This window comes from Rhododendron vialii, chromosome 8a, assembly GCF_030253575.1.
Source record: "Rhododendron vialii isolate Sample 1 chromosome 8a, ASM3025357v1".
Taxonomy (NCBI): Eukaryota; Viridiplantae; Streptophyta; class Magnoliopsida; order Ericales; family Ericaceae; genus Rhododendron; species Rhododendron vialii.
Window position 1 is genome coordinate 4,375,955 of NC_080564.1, and position 23,488 is coordinate 4,399,442.

The 23,488-nt window shown below is 37.3% G+C and overlaps 2 protein-coding genes across 4 annotated transcripts; one reads left to right on the plus strand and one right to left on the minus strand.

The window, feature by feature from the left end:
- Positions 1–714: 714 nt before the first annotated feature.
- On the minus strand, positions 715–6,270 carry LOC131298051 (mitochondrial import receptor subunit TOM20-like). Of its 2 annotated transcripts, none has more exons than XM_058323326.1 (6): positions 5,981–6,270; positions 5,757–5,835; positions 4,253–4,422; positions 3,499–3,546; positions 3,265–3,351; positions 715–1,179 (listed from the first exon to the last, which is right to left on the minus strand). In XM_058323326.1, the coding sequence occupies exons 1-6, from the start codon at positions 6,074–6,076 to the stop codon at positions 1,057–1,059; spliced, it is 603 nt and encodes a 200-aa protein (XP_058179309.1). In that variant the 5' UTR covers positions 6,077–6,270; the 3' UTR covers positions 715–1,056. The 2 variants fall into 2 exon arrangements, with proteins under 2 accessions (XP_058179309.1, XP_058179310.1); XM_058323327.1 differs by having other exon boundaries at positions 715–1,167; positions 3,256–3,351; positions 5,981–6,249.
- A 10,143-nt stretch (positions 6,271–16,413) lies between these two features.
- On the plus strand, positions 16,414–20,862 carry LOC131336526 (B2 protein-like). 2 transcript variants are annotated; one of them, XM_058372403.1, is made up of 6 exons: positions 16,414–16,505; positions 18,329–18,889; positions 19,247–19,347; positions 19,793–19,876; positions 19,972–20,082; positions 20,491–20,862. In XM_058372403.1, exons 2-6 carry the CDS (start codon positions 18,340–18,342, stop codon positions 20,530–20,532), a joined length of 888 nt encoding a protein of 295 aa, XP_058228386.1. In that variant the 5' UTR covers positions 16,414–16,505; positions 18,329–18,339; the 3' UTR covers positions 20,533–20,862. The 2 variants fall into 2 exon arrangements, with proteins under 2 accessions (XP_058228386.1, XP_058228385.1); XM_058372402.1 differs by having other exon boundaries at positions 16,420–16,498.
- The last annotated feature ends 2,626 nt before the right edge of the window (positions 20,863–23,488 follow it).

Below are 23,488 nucleotides of genomic sequence, written 5' to 3' on the forward strand. Positions count from 1 at the left end.
CAAAACGGTATCTGACCAACATAATTTTTAACGTGGCAAATGATTGAAACTGGACCAAACTGGATGGTACCAAAACTGGACGGGAACTCTGTCCGATGTGTCCCTTTTTTTTCAGGTCTTTTTTCATTATGTAGTTTGCATTTTTGACTTTTTAAATCGTAGTCAAGGTATTATAAATCTGTAGAGTATTTGGGTAATATGTGCTAAATATATTTACAATAGGAGTAGTGTTTGATAGATATGTACAGAATATAATCTGTAGATCTTTCATGTTTTACCAAACAAGATAAGTGAAAATGAGAAGTAAAAAGCGCGTTTCCTCTCCCTATTTTGCCTTTTGTTCTCTAGTACCAGAAATCGAATATACCTCATATACATATAGAACAAGAGCTCAGATACAGAGACCTGATTTTGAATTTAGATGTTAATGTTACATGCTTCGGAAGCTAATAATAAAATGAATTTTTCTGCGGAAACAGCTTACACATCTGAATTTTCAAACCATCAATTGAGATCATAAAAAATGAAAAGCAATATAAATCGTCGCCTGATGGGGTCGTGATCGTCGTAGCAGCAAAACCTCCCCTCTAATTCAATGTCACAACATGAAGCTGCATACTCGTAATCATCTCCATTTGATTATCATGCAACTGCAGAAACATTGTGGTCTAAGAATCTCGAAAATGAAATCCCTGAATGCAACTCCAGTACACATTAAAAAACTGAACTGTGGGGCTTTATATTTCAGAAATTGCAGCTACAGACCTTCGAAAATACAAGCGATAACTCTGAAAAAATCTAGGTAGCAGCATATAAGCAATAATTCTCCTCCTTAAACCAGTCTACGTATGGCGAAAAACATAAGTCCTGGTCCAACAATTTAACTCCCTAAGGGCACAGATATGTTCAACGGAACAGGAAAAAAAGCACTGTGATGAACGTAACCAAACCAAACCAAACCAAACCGAGCCTTAAATCCCAATCAATTGGGGTCGGTTGTGATGAATGTACTTCCCAAAAATACTCCATAGTTGATACATGAGCCAAAAGCTCGACTTATCTAGGAGGTGGCGGAGGAACATTAGATTTTGCCAACCCTAACCACGCAACAATGCAGCCTGCAAGGATTACCCATCCAAATATGTCGTACTTAAGATCAGAGTTCTTCTTCTTCACAGTCTGGAAAGAAAAGAATAGGAGAAATGAGAGAGTTGTCCAACAGTAAAAGCACAACATCAGATGTGATGCAGAAAATAACTGAAAAGTGAAAACAAATGTGGATCCACGCAAACATTCACCTATTTTGAATGAGGTGGTAAAAATTTTGTTTGGACAAGTCCAACTAGATTGCATAACAATGAAAGCTAGAAGCCTTTGTTATCAACCATGTAGTTAATTATACAGGTAATGTGTCATTGCGGAAATAGAGCCAATACTCTATTACATCTTGCATTTACTAGAAAGATGGGACCAACTACACCAAATCCATGCAAAATTCCCCCCTTCATTACCCATTTGGAATCAATTCTCAGAATGCAGAATGTGCTGAGGCCCCTGAAGCTGTGGGGAAGGTGATTGAACAATATATTAAAGATGGAGTTTGTTAATGGGGTTAAAGCCTTTTTTATCCCTTGAACTTCTCAAAGTTTTTCTACTTTGTCCCTTAACTATAAATATGGTGTTCTGAGACCCTAAACTATCCAATTTATCACTACTCAGTCAAATTGATTAAGGCGTCAAACTTGTGGATAGCAAACATCTGTGAGCGCTGCACGAGCCAGTGCACAACCATTTCTCTTGGGGAAAAAAGACATTTACCAGAGGAAAGCTTCTTTTTTTTACTAGAATTTACCATGGAAAACTGATCCATCACCCATAACTCATAAGCATATCGTATGGCGTACTCATACATGATGTCGGACAGAAAAAAAGTTTGGTCACCGCCCGCTGGCCACACCACCGCCACCGGCACAATCGAGTGCCAACACTTGCTCCTCTATCCACCACCATCATCAGCCGCCACCAATGCCTCTCAATGTCGCTGCCTTCCCCGTCGTCTCCTAGCCCATACGCACCTCTCGATCCCCCACCAACCACCGTACTGCTATGACGTTGCTGGTCTTGGAAGTGAATTCAACTCTTGACAAAAAGAATTAGCATGACAACAATTATCCCCACCGCCTTCAACCCGATCCATTTATAAAAAAAAACTTACTTTTTCCCCTTTTTAATTCCTTGATTAGGCATATCAACATTCAATTCCAATGCAAACCATAAGAAAGGTATAGATTCTTGTAAGACATCGACATATCTCACAAATAAGTCCAATTCCAACTCTTGAACTTTTGGAGATTTTCAAAACTCGGGTTCTGGGTTTCAAGTAGTGATAAGAGTGTTGAGGAGGAGACCTCGTCGCTTAACACAGATCAGGGTGAGGTTTCGGAAGAGAGAAAGGGGGGAAGGAAAGTGGGAAGGGATGAAATGGCAAGACTTTGTGGTGGTGGTCCAGAGCAGTTCGTGGTGGCAAGAGTTCAGCATTTGGTTATGGAGTTCTGAGGGGGGGACAACAGAAGACTCCAGTCATGGAGATTCATAGGATTGTGAGGTGCACAAAGAAACACCTAGATTTGTATAAAGAACGGGGAACTGAGCATTTGGAAACTAAAAATGGAAAATGTTTGGCGGGCAAAAGGTCACTGCAACTCACGTGAGAGGATTTCTGTCCATGAAAGTAACTGGGAGATTATCAATTTGACTAAATAGTAAAAGAATTACATGGTAGAGGGATGACATATATAAGATGAGTATTGTAAGGGATAAAAGTGAAGTTAACCATTGTTGATGGGATGCTATGGTGAATTCCAATCAAAATCGGCAAGTATGCCTTGCCTGGAATTTCTTTCCTAGATTTCTGACTCAAAGAAGGAACTGGTGTACCTTGCCTTTTGGTTTGTTGTGCTTAGTTAGGATGATGGTCTAATTTTGCTGGTTGTGCTACTGGGTTTGTTCCCACGCTGTCTCTCTTTATAAGCTTCTTTCGTGGAATGATACTTTATTCACCAAAAGCAGACACCCACGCACACACACCCCAACACACAAACATTTAGGTTCTTCCAAGATAGAAATTCCTATTTCTACTTCAGAAAGCTTAGCTTGCGTGGTTGTTAATGTTCCAACCGTGGGAAGAGGAACTTTGGTCACTCAAACAGTCAAATGGTAGAACCACAGAAAACATGATGAGGGCTCAAGGCCAACAGTAATCACCTTTGCAGAGGAGGAAGTCGAAGGACCAGCTCCCATAGCCTGTTGACCAAAACCCTGCTTATGAAACTCCAAGTGCAGGCCAGGTGCCTAGGAAAATTGAAGATATAACCTCGTCAATAAATATTGAAATAAGAAAATCATAATGACCGATTGGATTTGCTACACAGTTAACTCAAACAAGACAAAGCCAAGCCTGTTTTTGAAGAACCTGGGTCAATGATAGTAAGATTGTACCTTGTCAGAAACTTCTAAGGATTTGAGATAAAGCTCATTCTCTGGATCCTACAATACATACTTCCCATTAAGTCTCCAAAACTATGACAACCAGACAAAGATAATTAGCAGTTAACAACTTTGTACAATATAGGTGACGACTCCCACTAATTTAAGCAGGAGACCCTAATGCCATAAATAGAAAATATGGAACATTGCAACTTACACCACAAGGACAAAATTGCCCCCTTTAAACCCAGTTACTGACGTCATTGTCTCTTCTTTTAACTTCATTTCTCTCTACCATCCCCACTCTTTCTCTCTCCACTCTCACTTTTCTCTTCATCCACATATCCGTCATCCATGGTACGATTGGCCTCATTCGTCGGCTAACCAAAATATTCCTGTTTGGTTTTCAGTATTTTGAGTGCAATCACTTTTGGAGATGAAAAGGTGGGAAAGAGAAAATTGGGGATAAAGAGGCTACAGATCAGGTTTGAGATTCCACAATCATGGGCAGCGAGAGAGAGCGAGGTCATAGCTAGAGGCTTTGGTAGACAATGTGGCATTAGGTGTAATAAGGTGGTTTGGGTGGTGGTGGAAAGGCGGTGGAGACTAGAAGGTAGCTAGAGAGAAGTCAATAACGAAACACAGCGCGACTATATATGTATCTGTAATTGCTTGCTCAATAAGTCCAGTTTGCAGCATTACACTTCTCCTATTTAAACACATGTAACAGGAACATAAATGTTTGGATTAAGTTGCTAAAATTTACCTCATCAACAGCTTGCTGAAAGTACTGGGATGCCTTGTCAAAGTAAACCCTAGCCTCATCTTGATCAGGTGTCATAAATGCTATAGAAGTATGAGCATTTCCTAAGGAAAAGAGAGCTTGGTGCTTATTTGGATCAACCATCAAAGCCTCCTCCAGCTTTGAAATTCCATCTACACAACCACAAAATATAAATTTTCAAAACCTTAAATCCTCCCATTAAGTTAGTCTCTCCTTCTTCGCATAGGTAAGCAGTCTCAATACACCAAAATCATAGTTCAACATTTAACCAAACATTACAATGTTACAATCTCAGTTGGCGCTAACAATTATAGCAATTTACTCTTAAAATAACTGCATTAAGAAAAATTAGCCATATGCACGTAAATACACAGGCTTTCTTTTTCTTTTCGATCAGGATTCCAGTATTACTTCTGCCCAGAAACTGAAATTAAACCCAGAATCCTAAAACCCTAAACCCAATGGAACAACCAGGTCATAAAACCACCAAAATATAAAGTCCTCAAAACCTTCAATCCTCCAGTTAAGTTACAGCCCGTTCGGATTGTGAGAAATGGTGGGGAAAGAGAAGAAAGGAAAATCCCATAACTTATTTGAAGAACTAATAAAAGAGGTGCGAAACGATGAGAAATGGACAAACCATAAGAGTTTTATTGGTTTATTTTCTTTCTCGTTACATCTCACCCGAAATAGAGAATCCACAATCCTCTATTTCTATCCCTTTCTCACAGCGCTTGTTATCTCCTTTTAGGGTAGGTAAGAAACAGTCTCAATAAGTTCAAATCATACTTCAGCTTTTCACCTAAAATAATAATTAACAATTCCGATTGCCATTATCAATTTCAATTGCCATTAGCATTAGTTAGGATTCCAATGATACTTCAGCCCCGAAACTGAAAATAAACCCAGAACCCTAAAATCCTAAACCCTATGAAACACATCCGAACGCATATACTCCTACATAAATGTTGCGTGTATGCACAAAAACTTAGGGAGATTGATACCTTAGTCATTTTTTTTGGGTAGGTAAGAAACAGTCTAGAAAAGACCAAAATCGTAGTTCAACTTTTAACCAAAAATAACTATGTTGCAATCTCTATTGCCATTAACAACCGAGGCAAATTAATATTAACACAACTTCTAAAAGACAAACTAAGCATTTGCCCATGAAATTACAGACTTTTTTTTTCCGGTCAGGATTCCAATATTACTTCTAACCCAAAATCGAAACCAAACCCAAAATCCTAAAACCCTAAACCCTATCGACCACATCAACCACAGATACTACTATTTTTTTTGGGTAATGCATGGTGTTGACAGCTTGCGTACACCTCGGACTAATTCTGCCCAAGAGTTTCCGGTAAGATGAATCGAACAGGAGACCTTAGGAGGGAGCAAACCCTAAGTGGCTTAAGTCTTAGGTTGACCACAGATACTATTACGTAAATGGTACATGTGTACGTCAAAACTGAGGAAGATATGATACCTCTAGTCATCTTTTTTGCATCTTCAACCTTCTCAAACTGTGACAATTCAATCAACGCACTTCCCCAACCAATCAGATTCTGCAAAAATTAAATACCGAAAACGTACAAAATAAAAACGGGCCAAGCCAAATCCAAGGAACAAAACAAAAGAGCATTCAAAAGAGATCGACAAGAAATGGTGATAAATTATGCACGCATTGTGTGAAAAGATCGGCGTACGAACTTCGGTATCGAGGGGATTCTTGGCGTAGGTGGCTTCGGCGGCCTTGCGGATGTGTTCGAACATGAGGGCGCGCTCGAAGTCGCTTGGCATTTCCATGTCGACGAACGAGCTGTTGGAAAATTTTCCGGTACCGAGGTGTGTTGTTCTGATCAGATACTGAGGTCTATTTGAGGAGCAGATTTTATTAGGGTTTAAGCGAGGGAGACGTGTCGAAATTGGAATTTGGGACGAAAGCAAATGACCGAACCGGCGACTCCGGCCCTAGACGAGTCGAGTGGAATAGAGCCTTTGAAGTACTCCGGCTTAGGCCTAGTTTTCCAAAATAAATCTGGTTTTTTTTTTTTTTGCCCTTTTGTTCTTATTCAATTTTTTTTTTTTGTATTTGTAAATTTTGTGTCAATTTTTTATAGATTATTGATTTATGTCAGCGAAATAATCGGCCATCGAGATGAACCTACAATCCACAATTTTTTGACGCAAAACTAATAAATTTGAAAAAAATTCGAATAAAAATAAAACGGAAAAAAAACTAGGGCTTATTTTGGTATGCTAAACGAGACCTTGTTTATTTAGCTTAAAACTCGAAATCCTGAGTTGGGCTCAGCTCGTTTACGTCCAAATCTAATTCATTTATTAAACGATCTCTATAAACAAATTGAATTTTAGAGTGTTGAATTTAACTCGTTTACTACACGAGCTTAAAACTTGAGTTTGAACTCAATCTGATACGAGCACTTGACGAATTGAGCCTCAAACTCTTGAAAACAGCTCGGTTCATTTGCCCATTGAGCCCGTTTCCTTTTAACGATTCGACCTATGGGGTTATTCGTACACAACAAACTAAAAATGTGATCAGAAACTCATTGAGCCCGTTTCCTTTCATCAGTTCGACTTATGGGATTATACCACACGGAGTTTGGACGTGTTGTGACCTTCAAAATTCGTCCACAACAAACAAAAAATGTGATCGAAAATTTCTTAAGTTCTATCAGCTCTTGTATGATTGGTTCATTTTAAGTGGTTCACAAGATCCAACGGAGAGAGGAGAGAGAGATTTGTCGATGCAATTTGTTCTTTCGTTTTTATTCCGGGCAGACTTAAAAGAAGGGGGCGGGGTCTCATCAATACCTCGCGTCTTCAACCCCGGAGGTCCGTCAAAACGGTGTCGCTCTAATTTCATTAGGACTTCGCATGTGGAACATGAGAAGTGTATTTGCAACAAGTAATTGGCAAATTGTGAACTCATTTAGGGTTTAGTTTTCGATCGAGTCTGTTCAAGTTGTAGCTATTGTCAATAATATAAAACCTGTTAAAAATCATGTTAATCTGATCATGTTTAGTACTCAATCGAAGAGGATTTGTGCGAATTTATTTTTATGAAAATAGATTTGGCCTTACCGGATCAAAACCATTCTATTGTCGAGGCTTCGCAAGGTCCTGTAAAACGACGTCGCGCGTATCTGAAGCTTCCATTGCTGAAGTGCAGCGAGTAATCGGTAAATTGTGAACTCATGCTGTGTTTATTTCTTGATCGGAATTTTTCAAGTTGTAGAAATTGTCAAGAAGTTATACTGCATCAAAGATCATGTTAATCCAACAACGATTTCCACACAATCGGAGATGATCGGAGTGAATTTAATTTTGTGAAAATAAATTTGGTCACACTGGATCAAACCCATGCGATTTACAGGACAAATTTCTTCACCGAGGGAGGGAACACCCGCCATTGTTTCCGGCGGCCAGTTCTCTTCGAGTCTGATTTCCAGCGCCGGGCGATTTGGTATGCGCCTGATTCCTCCTCACAACTCTACTTATATACTCCATACGTGTGTACACATAATTCTTATTTGTGGATGAGGGTGTATGTATATCTCCGTCACATAATCCTTCAAAATGACTGATATTTTTTCTCTGTACTTGCACTATGGGTGTAGGGTAGTCCTATGGTACACACCCTTTATTCGGGGGTGTACCGTACGCATCATGATTTTAAACCCTTGGATTTCAAAGTAAATAATCCAGACCACCCATTTCTTAAATCAATTAATAAAATAAAAAAAGGGCTTAGCAGGTAACAGGTTGTTCTCTCTTCTTTGACTTTCTCTCCCTCTCCCTCATGTGTAAAATACTACAAATTATACAACATAACCACAATTATTATGACAACACAAAAATTTGACACTTTCTTACCACAATGTGTCGTACCAAAAGAAATCGATCAAAAGATATTAGATACAAGATCAAAATATATCGTTGCACAATCAATAATTATTATACCCAAACAAGATACATGTCTAAAATATCACAAATTAAATATTGTATAACTTAACATCCTAACAGTCCTGATCGATCATTTTAAAAATACACTCACTAACGACATTTAGATTGTTCAGTCAATTTATATTTGGTATGAAACCTAGTCCTCTATTGTAGTTGAATGTAATGTGGCCATGCGACTGTGACACAATAATGACGATCAAATCCGTTGAATTTTTTCATGTTTGTTGATTAAGTCACCTACGTAATTTTTTATCTCTATCAAGTTTAGAAAGCTCCATCATCGGCACGCAAATTGAATAATAGAATGATATTTTCCATCCAATTAAGTGTCTAGCTATAAGCCATCAACTTCATTCTTGGTACAAATGACTTAATTAATATTATGTAAAAGATAGACGATTTTGATAATAAAAAAAACGCCTTACGTGGGGCTCAGATGGTGCATTATTATATTTTAATGTTGTATTGAAATTGAACGACGAGATTTGTTGAAGTATGAAACTTCAAGGACTAACTATGTGATTTATTCTAAAAAATAACAACATTCTTTATAAAAAAAAAAGGAACGAAGGGTTTAAGACTTGAACCCCTGATCTTTTAGATAAATCTCCAAACTCTAACACCTTATCACTATGGTACATAATTGAGAATTTGTAATTCTAAATGCTATTAATTATATAATATTTTCTTGTATGTAAGGGCTTTATTTTCAGGCTGAAAATTTGAGAAGACAGAGGCTTCAAATGCCTCCATCCTAGTGCTGGGCCTACACTTGTAGATCAATATTATAGCCTATGTCATCGGTGTAAATCAAAATGTCGACTATAATAATTTTTTTTGAAAGAAAGTACAATGACAAAAAATTTACAAAATTATTTAGATTTTACTTTCACGACCTAGTTCCAAGGACCACCATTAAATTTGGATTGGTACGCATAGGGTGAAGGTTTGACACCGATCCATGTGTCAAGTATATAGTGCCAATTGTTAAGTGCACCGCCCTGAATATTGATAAGATTGGGTATTAATATAATTAATTTCACCAATTAAAAAAAGGAGAGTAATTTTCACACTCTATTTTTTGATATTCACACTTATTTTTTGTACTCCATTTTAGTGTTGAAATTGTATGCATTTGAGACAGTTGGATAATTATTTTTTTCGTGACCTCTCATTTTTCCACGAAGGAATTTTGATTTTTTGAATTAAATTTTGTAGAAAAATAATTTGATTTAGACTAATATTTTGAGAGGAAATTGTAGTTGTATTCAAAAATTTGGGTATAATACTTACTTTTTGGTGAATTTCTTGGATGAAAATTTTGTGCGAGAACTTCATTTTTAGTTTAAATTATTGAGGTATTGTGTAGGGACAAATAAGAATTTGAAAAAATAGTGTAGAGGGAATCGAAAATTAAGATAATATGGTGGAAATTTTAAAATTTGAAAAAATAATGTGGCGGGAATTGAAAATAATTAGTGGTATTGTATTTTGTCAATTATAACTATCGTTTACTGAACATTCCGATTGAATTTTTTTATACGACACGTTATGGATATGAAAACGCCAATTTATGATGTTGTCATAACAAATGTGATTATATTACTAAATTTGCGGTATGGTATTTTGCTAATAATAACTATCGTTAACTGAGCATTTCAATTAAATTTTTTTTATACGAAACGTTGTGGGTATGAAAACATTAATTTATGGTGTTGTCATAACAAATTTGGTTATATTACTGAATTTGAGGTATGATATTTTATTGATTATAACTATCGTTAATTGAACATTCTGATTGAATTTTTTTATACGAGACGTTGTGGGTATGAAAACGTCAATTTATGGTGTTGTCATAACAAATTTAGTTATATTACTGAATTTGTGGTATTTTAGACATGTGTTATTACGGAATATTTTAATTAATTTCCTTTGGTACGACACATTGTGGTAAGAAAACGTCAATTTATGGTATTGTCATAACAATTATGGTTTGTTATAAAATTTGTGGTATTTAAATATGTTTTCTTTTGATATGACACGTTGTGTTAAGAAAATGACAATTTTAGGTGTTGTCATAATAATTGTGGTTATTGTATAAAATTTGTGGTATTTTACAAATATTTTTGGTTTGGGTATAATAATTGTTGATTCTGGTACGACATATTTTGATTTTGTTACGAAATATCATTCGAGTCAAAAAAAATTGGTACGATTCATTGTGATAAGATAATGCCAATTTATGGTGTTGTTATAACATTTGTGGGTAACATTATTTAATTTTTGATATTGTACGTATATATTTGGTTAGGGTACAAGTATTATGGATTTCAGTACGAATAATTATGGTTACATAATAATAATATTTTTTAATTATAGGTAACCTGCTAATGACCTGTTCAACAGGTAAATTTTAATGTACAAGTCGTAACTAGAATCATAAATATGCATTAGAAAACCAAAAATTGGCATAAGAAAAATCACAAATTGTCATAATTTAGGCATACGGTATACCCTGTGTACCATAGCTTCCTCCATGGGTGTATGTATATCTCCGTCACATAATTCTTCTAAATGACTGTCACTTTTGCTCTCAATCATTTGCTCTGCGCTAGCGTTATCGATTTTCGCACTCGCAAATTTTAGTTATTCGGGAGGTTTTTGATAAACGCTTTCACTCGTGCTAGCATTATCGCACACGCCTGCACGTTATGTGACTTTGTTGTATACTGTATCAGCTTGCTAGAGATTTGTTGTCGAGATTTGGAAATAAATTCTAACTTGATTGACGAACGTTTGATTTGGTGTTTTTGTAATTCCAAAATACCATGGGTGGGTAAGTGAACTGTGGAAAGTTGCTAGTATTTTATTAGAGTTAAAAAAAAAAAAGAGTTTGGGAATTTGCTCAACTGAAGTTTTAAAATTCAAGAAGTTTCTTGAGTGCAGCCACAGTTTTGGTTCCGATTGGAGATGCAAATTAGGTTCTCAAAAATGTTATTTGCACAACCGTTGTGTTGGTTATGTGCATAATTCTGACCGTCCAGATGTATTTGAACGGTCTAGATTTTAAAAAAACTCTTCTAAGGATTATGGGGAACAATTTGAACGAATCCTGACCATTTATTACAGCAATGAACAGATATAGATTGGTTGTGTGTTGTGTTTTACACTACCATTGTGTGTGTAGTACTTTTTTCACACACCTTGGGGTTGTCTCAGTGGTAAAGGCGAGTGCTAGATTTAGGGAGTAATCCAGACCAGGGGACTGTGTTGTGCAACCCGTGTTGCACAGCGTGCTGCACTGCTTTGCCGGCATCGGTCCAACGATCGGAGACATCCACTATGTAGAGCTCGTCGAGTACTGCAAGTGTACCAAAAATCAACTCGATCAAATATCGTTAAGTGTCTCATCGAAATATATATAACTTGAAAAAATTTGAATCCTAATGGATACAAAATACTGGATCAAAACCACTGAATCTATTTTTTTCAAGTTATATATATTCCGACGAGGCACTTAACGATATTTGATCGAGTTGATTTTTGGGACACTTGTAGTACTTGATGAGCTCTACGTAGTTAGGGCTGTAAATGAATTGAGCCATTCGCGAATTGTTCAAGGCTCGGTTCGGTAAGAACTCGTTCGAATTCAATTCGTCTGCTAAATGAACTGAACTTGAACCTCAATTCTAGACTCGTTCCGTAAATGAGCCAAACCTGAGCCTAACGGTATTCGACTCGGTTAGGTTCGCGAACTTATACTTAAATTTAATTAATAATTCAATAGGGGTCTATTTGTAAATGTAAAAAAATTTTAAGGTTGTATATATAATTCAATACTTATTTTTCTCTCAAATTCTATACGATCAATGAGGGAGTTTTGGTTCGCTTGAGTTTAATGAGCTGAGCCGAATCAAACTTGAGTCTTGACAAGCTCAATACGAGCTTAGATTCGGCTTGACTCGATTTATTTGAGTTTATCGAGTCAAACTCGGGCCAAGATGTTCAAGTTCGAATCCAATCTGAGTCGAACTCGAGCCAGACTAGTACCTTAACGAACTCAACTGAGCTTTGAAAAATTTTAACAAGCCGAACTCGAGCCAAGTTGTTCAGGCTCAAATCGAACTCGAGCCGAACTCATACCTTCACAAACCCGAGCCGAACTTAATAGGATTCGGCTTAATTCGCTTCGTTTACAACCCTATACGCAATGGACGTCTCCGATCATCAAATTGATGCCGGCAAGGCCGCGCTGGCAGCCGCGCAACACAGTCCCCGTTCGAGTAATCCCATTGGTCTGGGATTCGATTCACCACCGAATGAGCACCCTGGTATTTAAGGGGGGATTGTGGTTGATGTGTTGTAACTAGCTCTTTCCGAAGTTTGAATTGCACAATCATGTCTATTTAGTAGCTTAACTGTAAAGCTGTTTCTCAGTTATAAATAAATAAATAAATAAATATCTCAACGATCACACAGAGTCCAAGTTTTTGAATTCTTTACATCATCTTGTGGGATGCAATAGGGTCAAAGATTGTCGTGACACCTCTAGGAGTTTTTCTGTGCCTTCGAGAACTCAACAGTAAACCTGAGTGGGTTGGAAAATAGACCATTGAGATTAACGGAGATGCACGCAAGCTCACCTAAAATAATTTGAGTTATACAAGAGATATGGAATCGGTTAAGTTGTAGAGACAAACATTTAACATTTTCTTCTATTAGGGCGTCCAAGCTAGCATCTGTTGGTTTTGATTCATTTTAAACCGCTTAAATGATAGGTCAAACTTCCCCTAGTTTCAGTGGCTTTGTTCGGTTAATTTTTTAGTTTTAATTTTAGTTTAGTTTTCAATCATTACTTTATTTCTTTTTTCAATCATTATCCTATTTCTCAAATTATTACTTTCTTATCTCTCTTCAATTATTACCTATATATTTAATTATTACTCTATTTCTCTCTCCACTCACTATCAAAATTAAACTAAACTAAACTTCCAACTAAACAAAGCCATGATTTTGTGTTGTCGGTGGGAAATCCAACCTAAGAGAAATATTCCTCTCTGTCACGCTCAACGAGGCGAGTCCAATATGAGTTCAAATAAAGTGATTGCTTGCAACAATTTCAATGTCAATTACTACTGCAATGAGCACAAGTGTACAAACCTGTCTCGCCAATAATTACACGAGGCAATCATATTCATAAGCACAAATCATAGAAAGGTCAATAAAAGGTGATTAACCGGTAATTATCCTAAAGTATTGGTCTCCGTTTCGGGAAACAAACACACGAGGACCCATGGCCTACCTTACCGTTTTGGCTTTTTCTTTGCGTGTTTGGGGTTTTTTGTGAAACACAAGCTCGCTTCATCGAGAAAATTTTCGGTTCAGGGTGGATATATTTTACGTTTTACTTGTTCGATATATTCGGACCGTTTAATACACCTTTTAATAGTTCGGATTGAAATCTTCTCTTTTGTAACACCCCAATACTTTTTCTCTATTTTTTTTTTCTCTCCGAATCTGAGCCGTCTAAAAACGCACTGGACGGCTCAGATGTGTTGAGCGGGCACCACGTGTTATCCATTCGGCAATTGAAAAATTTTCCCGCTTCATCATAGAAATATCATCTGCTTGGAACAATGGAGATAACGGCTACTTTAGAGAGATTATTAATTCATTGCCTTGTTCTTTTTACAATTTAAAAAGAATTTTTCAAAAAATTCTCCTTAGATTCCCTCTAAATTCTTTCTACTTTCAACATTTTTCTCTACTGATTATTCCTACTATTTTTCAAAAAAAAATTTAAACACCAATCCAAACATAGTAGAAAGTGTACTTCATTTTTAGTAGTTATTCATATAGAATTACAAAATTATCCTTCATCATACAATTCTTCCTTCACATGAAAAGGGTAATTATGTAATTATACATCACTATTTAAAAAAAGAAGAGTGCATTTGAATAAAAAGAGTGTAAAAACCAATTTCCGACAAAAATAGTGATAAGTGTATGTAAACCCAAATCGCAACCCAATACTGTGTCTGTTTTGGTATCCAGTTTCATCAATTTTGTGGCCAAGATCCACTCTGCACAATCACATTGATATCAATGGCTAGCATTTTGCCACGTAATGGGGGAGCTAGCTGTCCCAACGGGACGGAAGCGGCTGGCTGCCAACAAAATACAGTTCCAGATCAATGGTGCTAGTGTCACACCCATTTTTCATACCCAAATACACACCCACACTCACATGAGTGGTGGGCTCTATACACATACTAACACCCATTTTTCACACCCAAACACACACCCACACTCGCATGAGTGGTGGGCACCATGGGCTCTATACACACACTAACACCCATTTTTCGTGAGTGTGGATGTGTGTTTGCGCGTGAAAATGGGTGTGACACTAGAATTATTGATTCCAAATTATATACTAATTTTTTGGGGTTTTTTTTCCCTATAAAGATGACTCAAATAATTCATTATTCTTAAAAATGCTCATTTATGGGTTCCTGAAAAAAAAAAAAAAACGTAATATGATATTTAAAGGTCATTTTTCAGAATTTGTAAGGCAAAACATTGAATTTCATACAGATGATTTATTACTCTCTTTGTCCCTTTTTAAATATCCTATTTCGTAATTTTAACTTATTAGAAAGACATCATCATTACACATTTTACATCAACTTTTATTTCAACTTTCTCTACTTACTCTCTATGGGGACATCATTATTACACACTAACTTTTCAAAACGGAACATACTTTTAGGGGCAAAATAAAATGCACCAACTTTTATCCATTAACTTTACAAACTAGACACTTATTAAGGGACAGCCTAAAATGGAATACTGGATTCTAAAAAAGGGACGGAGGGAGTAATATTTTGTAGAGCCTATTTCGGGTTTCACAAAGATAATTCAAACCGATGATTATTCTCGAAAATATTTTTCGTGCGTTCCTATAAAAAATTAGCTTAATTTGATTCGATAGAGACTTTTTTAGAATTCTTAGGAGTGTACAATTTAAAAAAAAATCCCTACTGATTTCAAATTAAGCTAATTTTTTGCAAAACCTCGTTAATTTTTTTTTACGAATAATGAGTGATTTGAATCATATTTGTGGGACATGATAGGAGCCCAACAAAATCAATAACTTGGAATTGTGTTTTTCCTATGCCAAACGGGGATTGAGCAAATAAAAGGAGGCACTCCGTCAAAGAAAAGAAACGGCACCGTTTCTCCCGCAGCAGGTGGCAGCAGCAGTTTTCTCGTTGGGACTGCAGACTCTCCATTACGTGGCAAAATGCCTGCCATTGATATCAATGTGATTGTGTAAAGTGGATACTGGCCACAAAATGGACATTTTGTAAAGTAGATCTTGGCCACAAAATGGATGAAACTGGACACCAGAGACTGGATGGGATCCTACCACTTAGAAGATGGCATACACATGGCTAGTTGATTCCGCTCTTTTAAAATTTGGGTACTGCTAAATACAATTGCGAATTTACTACATGTAGTCAATTTATAAAAGGAAATTTTTGAATTCCCTTTTATGAATTGGCGACATGTAGTAAATTCGCAGTTTTATTTAGCCGGAGCCTAAAATTTTGAAGTATGAAGTTTAGTGAAATACTTTGTTGAAGAGCAAAATACAGTGGTAAGCGCGATACGGCTCTGACTACCCTCAGAAAAATGAAGCCCCATCCAAGTTGAAAAGGGTGCTAAAGTATGTAGAAATCGATTGTATCAAACGCTTAGCCCGTGTCCGTTGTTTAGAAGAATTTTATGAAAGCAATTACGTCACTTTATTTGATGAATACACACCTTTTTTATTTTATTTTATTTTTTATAAATGAAGTTTGGTAGAAGGTAATATTCGATGCATCCACTTTATTTGATAAATTTTTATGCATGTAGCACACCGTTTAGAAGAATTTTATGTAAAGCAATTTGATTTTTGCATTCCTTTATTTGACGAATACATACTTTATTTATTTTGATAAACGAAGTTAGGTAGGAGGTAATTTTTGATGCATCCACTTTATTTGACGAATTTTTATGTATTTTTCATCATCTAAGGAGGGAAAAAAAAGAAGAAAAAGAATAAGTGCGAAAACCACTTTTTAAATTTTAAACACGAAGGGTTGTTTGGTACTCTTAAAACTTCAAACCCTATAAATACCGAGGAATCTATACTCGCCCTCTGTGCCGCATATTCCGGGGTTTCGCGTTGGAGTGACAGGTACGCTCTCTCTCTCTGCTTCTGGATTCCCAAATCTAGGGTTCCACTTGCACTATAATTTTCTCTTGGTTAACCGAAGCTGACGCTCTCTTCACACATTAACTTTTTCTACTGGTCGTAAACATTTCAAATTATCTGTGTTGAGTACTAGTAGCTCAATTCGTGTTTGTGTTACATGTTTAACGAGTTGGTTAGTCCACAGTGGCTCTGGATTTGGAGCAAGGTTAATTAGTTTTGAATGAACTGCTATGGAAACTTGAGGAATGTTGGATGTTTCTTTTTTTGTTCATTTTCCCCCCCTCCCTATTGTCACTTTTACTTAAGGCTCCATTCTCCTTAACTTTTTTGTCTATTTCATTTTGTGTGTTTTGTTTGTCTTTTCTGAATTTTTTTTTGATTCGCGTCATATTTTCTGAATTAATCATCTATCTCCCTTAGAGAAGCCTAAAAAATACAAATTTATGACAAAAATCCAAAAAAAGTTTACTAAAGACGAAAAAAATATTTTTTTCCGTCTAAGGCGTCATCTTATATAAATTTTTTCAACATCAACTCACATTTTTATACTTTTTCTGATTCATTTCATCGAGACGAATAATTAATACCCAAAATTACTATTTGAAAAGCTCAAAAAAAAGTTATGACAAGTAAAAAAACATTGATAAAAGTCTTAGACAAATGGAGTCAAGCATTTAATTGCCCGCTCACTTGAAAACATTTCATTGAAATTTTTGTGTGGAAGAGATTCAAGATAATCTGATTCTGGAGTTTGCGGAAGTTTGCCAAGTTTCTCGGTTTTGTTTGCATTTCCTCTTATTTTATGTTGGGACAGTAACTTTGCCAATATAGTACTTTGTAAATCTTGTCCAGATTTCTGTGGTTGGCAATTAGTATTTCTTGGTTGCCTACATAATTGAGGGAAACTCCTTCCCTTCTCTCCCATCCTTCTTACCAAGTTTGATATTTCTTTTGGTGAAGACGTTAATGTGGATGAGAATTTGATTGATAATAAAATGGAATCCTGGCTCCCAGACGGTCAGGTCATCGAAATAGATAGCATAGACTTCTTGATGAAGTTCTCCACCATCAAGGCTCAAAGAACCGACCAGACTGAGTGACTGACTAGTCTCATGAAACTTTCGATGATGGCACGATTACTTTTTGCATGCTATTTCCATACTTAGTTTTGCTTGTTATTCTTCTGGACAAAATGATCAATAAGATGGCCCTGTCTGTTAGCTGTTAGCTGGACTAATTGGTTGGATAGACTATTTTCCTGGACTAGCTAATTCAGGACTAAGTAATTCAGAACTAGCTAATCCAGTGTTTAGTAGGCACACACCTAGATTATTTAATTCTTGGGACTAAATAGTCCCTCTGTAGCCGGACTAATTATGGCCAATTCCAACCCTATCATAGTTAGTCCCGCTTCCCCAATTATCCAATGATCCTTCCCCACATACAAACTTGGGTATGAAAAAGAGTTTTGAAGAGTAAGCAAGTAACTTATTACCTTTTCTCATCATCCACCCCAATTTTATCCACCCATACAAATTATCAACCACATCAAGTGTAAAATAATCTCCCCTTCTTAGTTAATCCTGTTTCCTACCATATCCTTCTCTTATCCCCCCTTCTTATATAATCCCTAAAGCTAGTCCGGCTAACAAACGGAAATGTGTTGCTGATTCTCCTCCATTGTTTTGGCTCCTATGATGAATGTAACTTTGATGTTACGCACTAATTTCTATAGGCATATGATACAGCCTTCCTTGTCGGGAGTGTTCGTAAAACTCACAAGGATTCTATGCATAATTAATCAGGTTTCGCAGGTATGGACAGCATGCACAACTTTTGGCAGTTGGGTGACGAGCTTCGAGGACGATCAAGAGTTTCAGAGGATAACAAATGGTCAGTGGTTGCTTCTAAACTAGCTGAACAGACCAGATCTAAGGGTGAGCGAAGGAATAATCTCGATCTCTCAAAGGACTCAGATGAGATAAGGCCGAAGGATAATATTGTCTTTCAGGAAGACAACAAGTTTGAAATCCTTAACTTCAACATGTTGAATTGGAACTCGAAAATCCCCAACAAAAGTTCCTTTGGGGATGGTATGTACCATATGAATGCTATGTATCAGAAGAGCAATGGCAACAATGCGTCAAACATAGCTGGTATGAAGTATAGCGTCAACAACCTGAACAAAGAGGCCAACAACAATGGCAGCAGTTACAATATTGATAATCACAGTGTGAGTGTGAATGACAAAAGGTTCAAGACCTTGCCTGCAGCTGAGACACTCCCAAGGAATGAAGTGCTTGGTGGCTACATTTTTGTTTGTAACAATGACACAATGATGGAGGATTTAAAGCGACAACTTTTTGGTAATCATAGTTGTCTGTTTTGTTTGTTTCTTAAGTCATGGCCTTGAATTACTTGGACCAATAGGTTGTAAGAACTTAGACGTTTGATTTGATATCTATGGTAAAACACAAGGTGAACATACTCGTTAATCCAGAGCCATTTTAATCTGTAGGCTTGTTTTAAGGGGTGCGTTTGGGAAGTTGATTTGTAGGCTAATTTTTCCTGAAAAAAACCTGGTACCAATTGGTGCTTTAATTGTGGTTGCACTTGTATTTGAAGATGATCAGCGTAATTTTCTGAGATAATTGTATGCTGTTCCTGATCAGATATTTCCAAGAATTAGTTCTTACTCATTGACAATCACATTTATTTTGTAGGTTTGCCCCCTAGATATAGAGACTCTGTTCGGGCAATTACACCAGGCTTACCTTTGTTTCTCTACAACTACACTACTCATCAGTTGTATGGTATTTTTGAGGTTTGTATTTAACTGTGTTTATTTTTTGTTGGTTTGTCCCACAATGATGCTTAAATAGTGCAATTCAGGTCACAGTATTTTTCAATTTCGTCTTTCAAGTCTTCATGGACAACCGTACATTTTGATTTATTCTTGAAGTAATTAGGGTTGATTTTTGTTTGGACCCTTCACTTTTCCCTTCTTGCTTACACATGAGAGAAAACGATCCCTTGACAAATGTTACCCTATTTACAGGAAAATATTTATGTTTGGCTGAAATTATTTTGCTGATTATAGTAGCTTGGCTTGTGAACTTCTTAAATTTTCAAATTTGTAACCAGTTGCATTTTCATATGAGCAAGTTAGAATGCCGTATTGATCGGATATTATCTAGGTTTCGCAATTTTTCTGGCTGTTGTATCTTCAATTTTTATGAACAATTGTTTCTCAAAATTGTTCTTTGCAGGCTGCAAGTTTTGGGGGTTCTAACATCGATCCTTCTGCTTGGGAAGACAAAAAATGTAGAGGGGAATCAAGGTTCCCTGCCCAGGTAAAATCTAGGTTTATGAATTTGGACACATGATTCTCTGAGCGTGCCTTTGCTGGAGGCTTTCAACTGATTGATTCATTTTCCTCTTGAGCCAGGTGAGAATCCGTATCAGAAAACTCTGTAAAGCCTTGGAGGAAGATGCATTTAGGCCAGTCTTGCATCATTATGATGGTCCCAAGTTTCGACTTGAACTCTCAGTTCCAGAGGTACGAGGAAATTCAGTTTGACTATGGTACATGAATGATCAAAATACATATGTTACATACTTGAACTTCTCTAAATGATAAAGTATCCATGTTCGACACTTTACGCATGTACCGAAATTTGTAGTTGTACTTTAACCTCACAAGTATACTTTGCATAACAAAAGAAGCCCTTGTGATTGACAAAATGCATATCGCACCTTCTAAGCATCATTTTATGCTAGGAATGCTATGTTGTGTCCGTGTGCTTAGACAATTGAGATGATGAACTCTACACTGGGACAAACACGTGCTTCCGAGTCCGCGTGATATTTATTTTACTTTAGGCTAATGTGTTTATTCTGGCTTTCCTTCTATTAACCTTTTCAATATGTTGCAACTGATGTTTGCTGTTTCTGCTTGGTACTGCAGACCCTCAACTTGTTAGATCTCTGTGAACAGGCAGGCATTTAAAGTTCGGTTGCCAACACTATCCCCTCTCATGCGCAAGCCCTTTCTTAGTACATGTGATTGTTGTAGGTTTTGTTTATGGTGCATATCAGCTGTTTGTTTCATAGGTTTTCCGTAGAGTGCAAGCTCGAATTGTAAAATCTGGTGCAGGAATCTTCTCAAAGACAGAGTAGAGAAGGCTTGTAGCCAGCTCAAAAAGTGTATAGTGTGTCCTGTGAAGATTGAGCAGATTTGTAATGTTCCATTGAGATGGCCGTGTAACATTTTAGCCCGGAAGATGACAACATTATTATGCAACTACTTAGTGCAATGGAATTTGTTTCTTTTCTAGTACTCCTCGTGCATCGTTATGATCCAGATTTGCTGGAATTTAAACCTGTGAATATCTCTTCTTTTCTTTTCTTGTGACAAGGAACACTCCTTGTGAGGGAATCCGTGGTTTATGTATGGTTCACCACGCACATAGATCGGGTGAATCGAGACCCATGAGGATGATGGATTCCCGGTTATGCTGCACAAGCGGGAACCGCAAAATTGGCTCGATGGATCTCCTGTCGTAGGCTCATTCCCAATGTTTTTGGTTGAATCGTCACCAAAAAAACCCACTTTTCACTCGGCATTCCCTCATAGCAACTCTTCTGAGTTACTATTGTATTCCTCCTTGAAAGTGAAGTGTTGATCCTTTTCAGTCCCTTGGCAAGGCACAAACTAGACAAGATCTTCAGAAGAAGTTAGCAGAATGACTTTGAGAAGTACATCCATACCTCATTGCTAAACTCTCACCAAAAATGACATGGTGCGACTTGACTGTTTTCAAGAAAGGAGCAAAGAAAGCAGATGCATGCATAACATCCCATCGCCTTTTCAACCCCCCGAGTACAATCCGACCGGAAAATGATTTTGAAATCCTGAAATTCTAATCTGATGCGGCATCCGGAGAAAGAAGTATCAATGAACAGCTGAAATCAGAAAGGTTCGAAGCTGCATGTGCAGAAAAACGGCAGCTCAGAAGCTAGCTTCAATTTGGCACTTCGAATGCCGAACGTATAAATGAAAAGGGACGGAGAACGTTGAACCAGTGAAAAGAGGACTGATACATTCATCCTAATGAACTCTCAAACAGGATGAGCAAGTGTAGCCCAATGTCCAAGCAACTGAAAGTCTCTTAATTATGTCAACAGCTAAGCAGATAAAATAATTGTTTTCTGACTCTGTACTTGTACGAAAATGCTTTTGGAGAGGGGGCAGCTTGCTGCATACTTCACTCCAGAAAACGCATGAGCAGTTTCTAGGTGAGATATGGCGCGTCGACCTTGTTTGGAACAAATGCTCATTCGCATCAGTAGTTTTCCATGATCTTCCCAGTCACAACACAGGTTAAATCTAGATACGGTTGCTGCAGGTCAATACAGAACACCATGAAAAAGCACCATTTAAGAGTCGACGTCTAGTCAAAAGAGTGAAAATTCATGGAACACGTACTCACACAAATGCACAAACGAAAAGGCAAAGAAAACTGAGTACAGACAGATAAGCGCAACAAACCTGCAAAGAGTTTCCATTTCATCCTTCCACCTGCGCTCTAACAAGGCTTTCCCTCAAAAGCTCTACCAATCGTTCTTTTTCCCCCACTCTCTCGATCAACTGTTGAGGCAACTTACTCATCAAACCATTCACTAAAAGAGCCAAAAAAAAAGTACCCAAAGCACTAGAATAGAACTCTCACCTGTGATCTTCGAACACCAAAATAGCATCTCTAGTCTTTTTAATCTCTTTTGAAGAGCCCTTAACAGTATTCCAGAAGCGGCCTGGAAACAAAGTTTTAAGTTGAATGGTAATCCTTGGATGTGGAGAAAGGGCATCCTTAGGAAACAGAGGGAAAACAAGAAAAGCCGCAGCTGAGATGGAGTCTGAGATGTAGTTGCTCGTACTTTGGAAACGAAACTCGCATCAAATGACCAAAACATGTCGGAAAATAATGGCCAAACCAATACCCAATTCTTTTAAATCATAAGCTTAGATGTGCTATTTTTCTGAAAGACGATGGTTTGATTTCAGCTCAAGAAACACTAAGCAAGCGGGTAACAAGAATCATAATCTAGTATAATACGAAACCCAATCACCGACTCCCCTTTCTCCTAGGATAGCCTAGATTAGGATTTTCTTGGAAAAAAAAAAAAAGAAAAGAAAGGAAAAGGAAACCTTAGGTTGCCAGGTGGTGAAACTTGGTATTCAGGAGCTTGCTTTCTCCTCTGCGTGCAATAAACTCTGACAGGAATAGTCATCTACCCAATTATGCTCCAGCTTGAATTGAAATCCGCTGGTATACAATTTGTGCCGTCCCGCAATGACGGGAGGTGGGAGGTGCACGTAAATTGATCCGAACACAAATAAGATGAAACAAACGGACCTTACTGTTTATTTCTTGAAGCTTAGGCTCTTTTTGTAAATCATCCATGGCGTCTGGTGTGCTGGGACGATTCACCCATTTCCTCCTATTTATCAGAATTACAAACACACGAATTAAACCAGTAACGACTCCAAATCCTAATACAACAGACAATGTCGAGACAAATTCCACGAACTAGCTTCAATCCAACCAATCACAGACATATAATAAGAATTATACAAATATATGGGGTGCTTAACTAGTTGTTCGATCTTTGTTCGATCTCGAACGAGCGTTAATCGAGCTGAATACAAGTTAATCTCGAGTAACCCTAAGAGGTTGGCCTCGTGGTCTTGTTCGTGGACTTAGGGGTTTCCCCTTGCCGAAACTCTTGGAGTCACATCATCCCAATGCGTAAGCATGTGAAACGAAGACAGGGAATAGTTGGAGATGCGCGCAAGTTGGCCCAAGACACTTTGCATCACCCAAAAGAAAAAAAATAATCTCGAGTAGCTTAAATTCTTTGTACATCGCTGAACGAATCGAGTAGTAGCTTGTTCGAACTTGGTT

What these genes read in the sequence shown, in the direction of transcription:
- LOC131336526 (XM_058372403.1), top strand. Translation starts at nt 18,340, where the DNA reads ATGGACAGCATGCACAACTTTTGGCAGTTGGGTGACGAGCTTCGAGGA. An exon ending in TTTAAAGCGACAACTTTTTG is followed by an intron (nt 18,890 to 19,246) that starts GTAATCATAGTT and finishes TTTATTTTGTAG; the next exon opens with GTTTGCCCCCTAGATATAGA. An exon ending in AATCAAGGTTCCCTGCCCAG is followed by an intron (nt 19,877 to 19,971) that starts GTAAAATCTAGG and finishes CTCTTGAGCCAG; the next exon opens with GTGAGAATCCGTATCAGAAA.
- LOC131298051 (XM_058323326.1), bottom strand. Translation starts at nt 6,076, where the DNA reads ATGGAAATGCCAAGCGACTTCGAGCGCGCCCTCATGTTCGAACACATC. An exon ending in AGAATCCCCTCGATACCGAA is followed by an intron (nt 5,836 to 5,980) that starts GTTCGTACGCCG and finishes TAATTTTTGCAG; the next exon opens with AATCTGATTGGTTGGGGAAG. An exon ending in CGACTTCCTCCTCTGCAAAG is followed by an intron (nt 1,180 to 3,264) that starts GTGATTACTGTT and finishes TTTTCTTTCCAG; the next exon opens with ACTGTGAAGAAGAAGAACTC.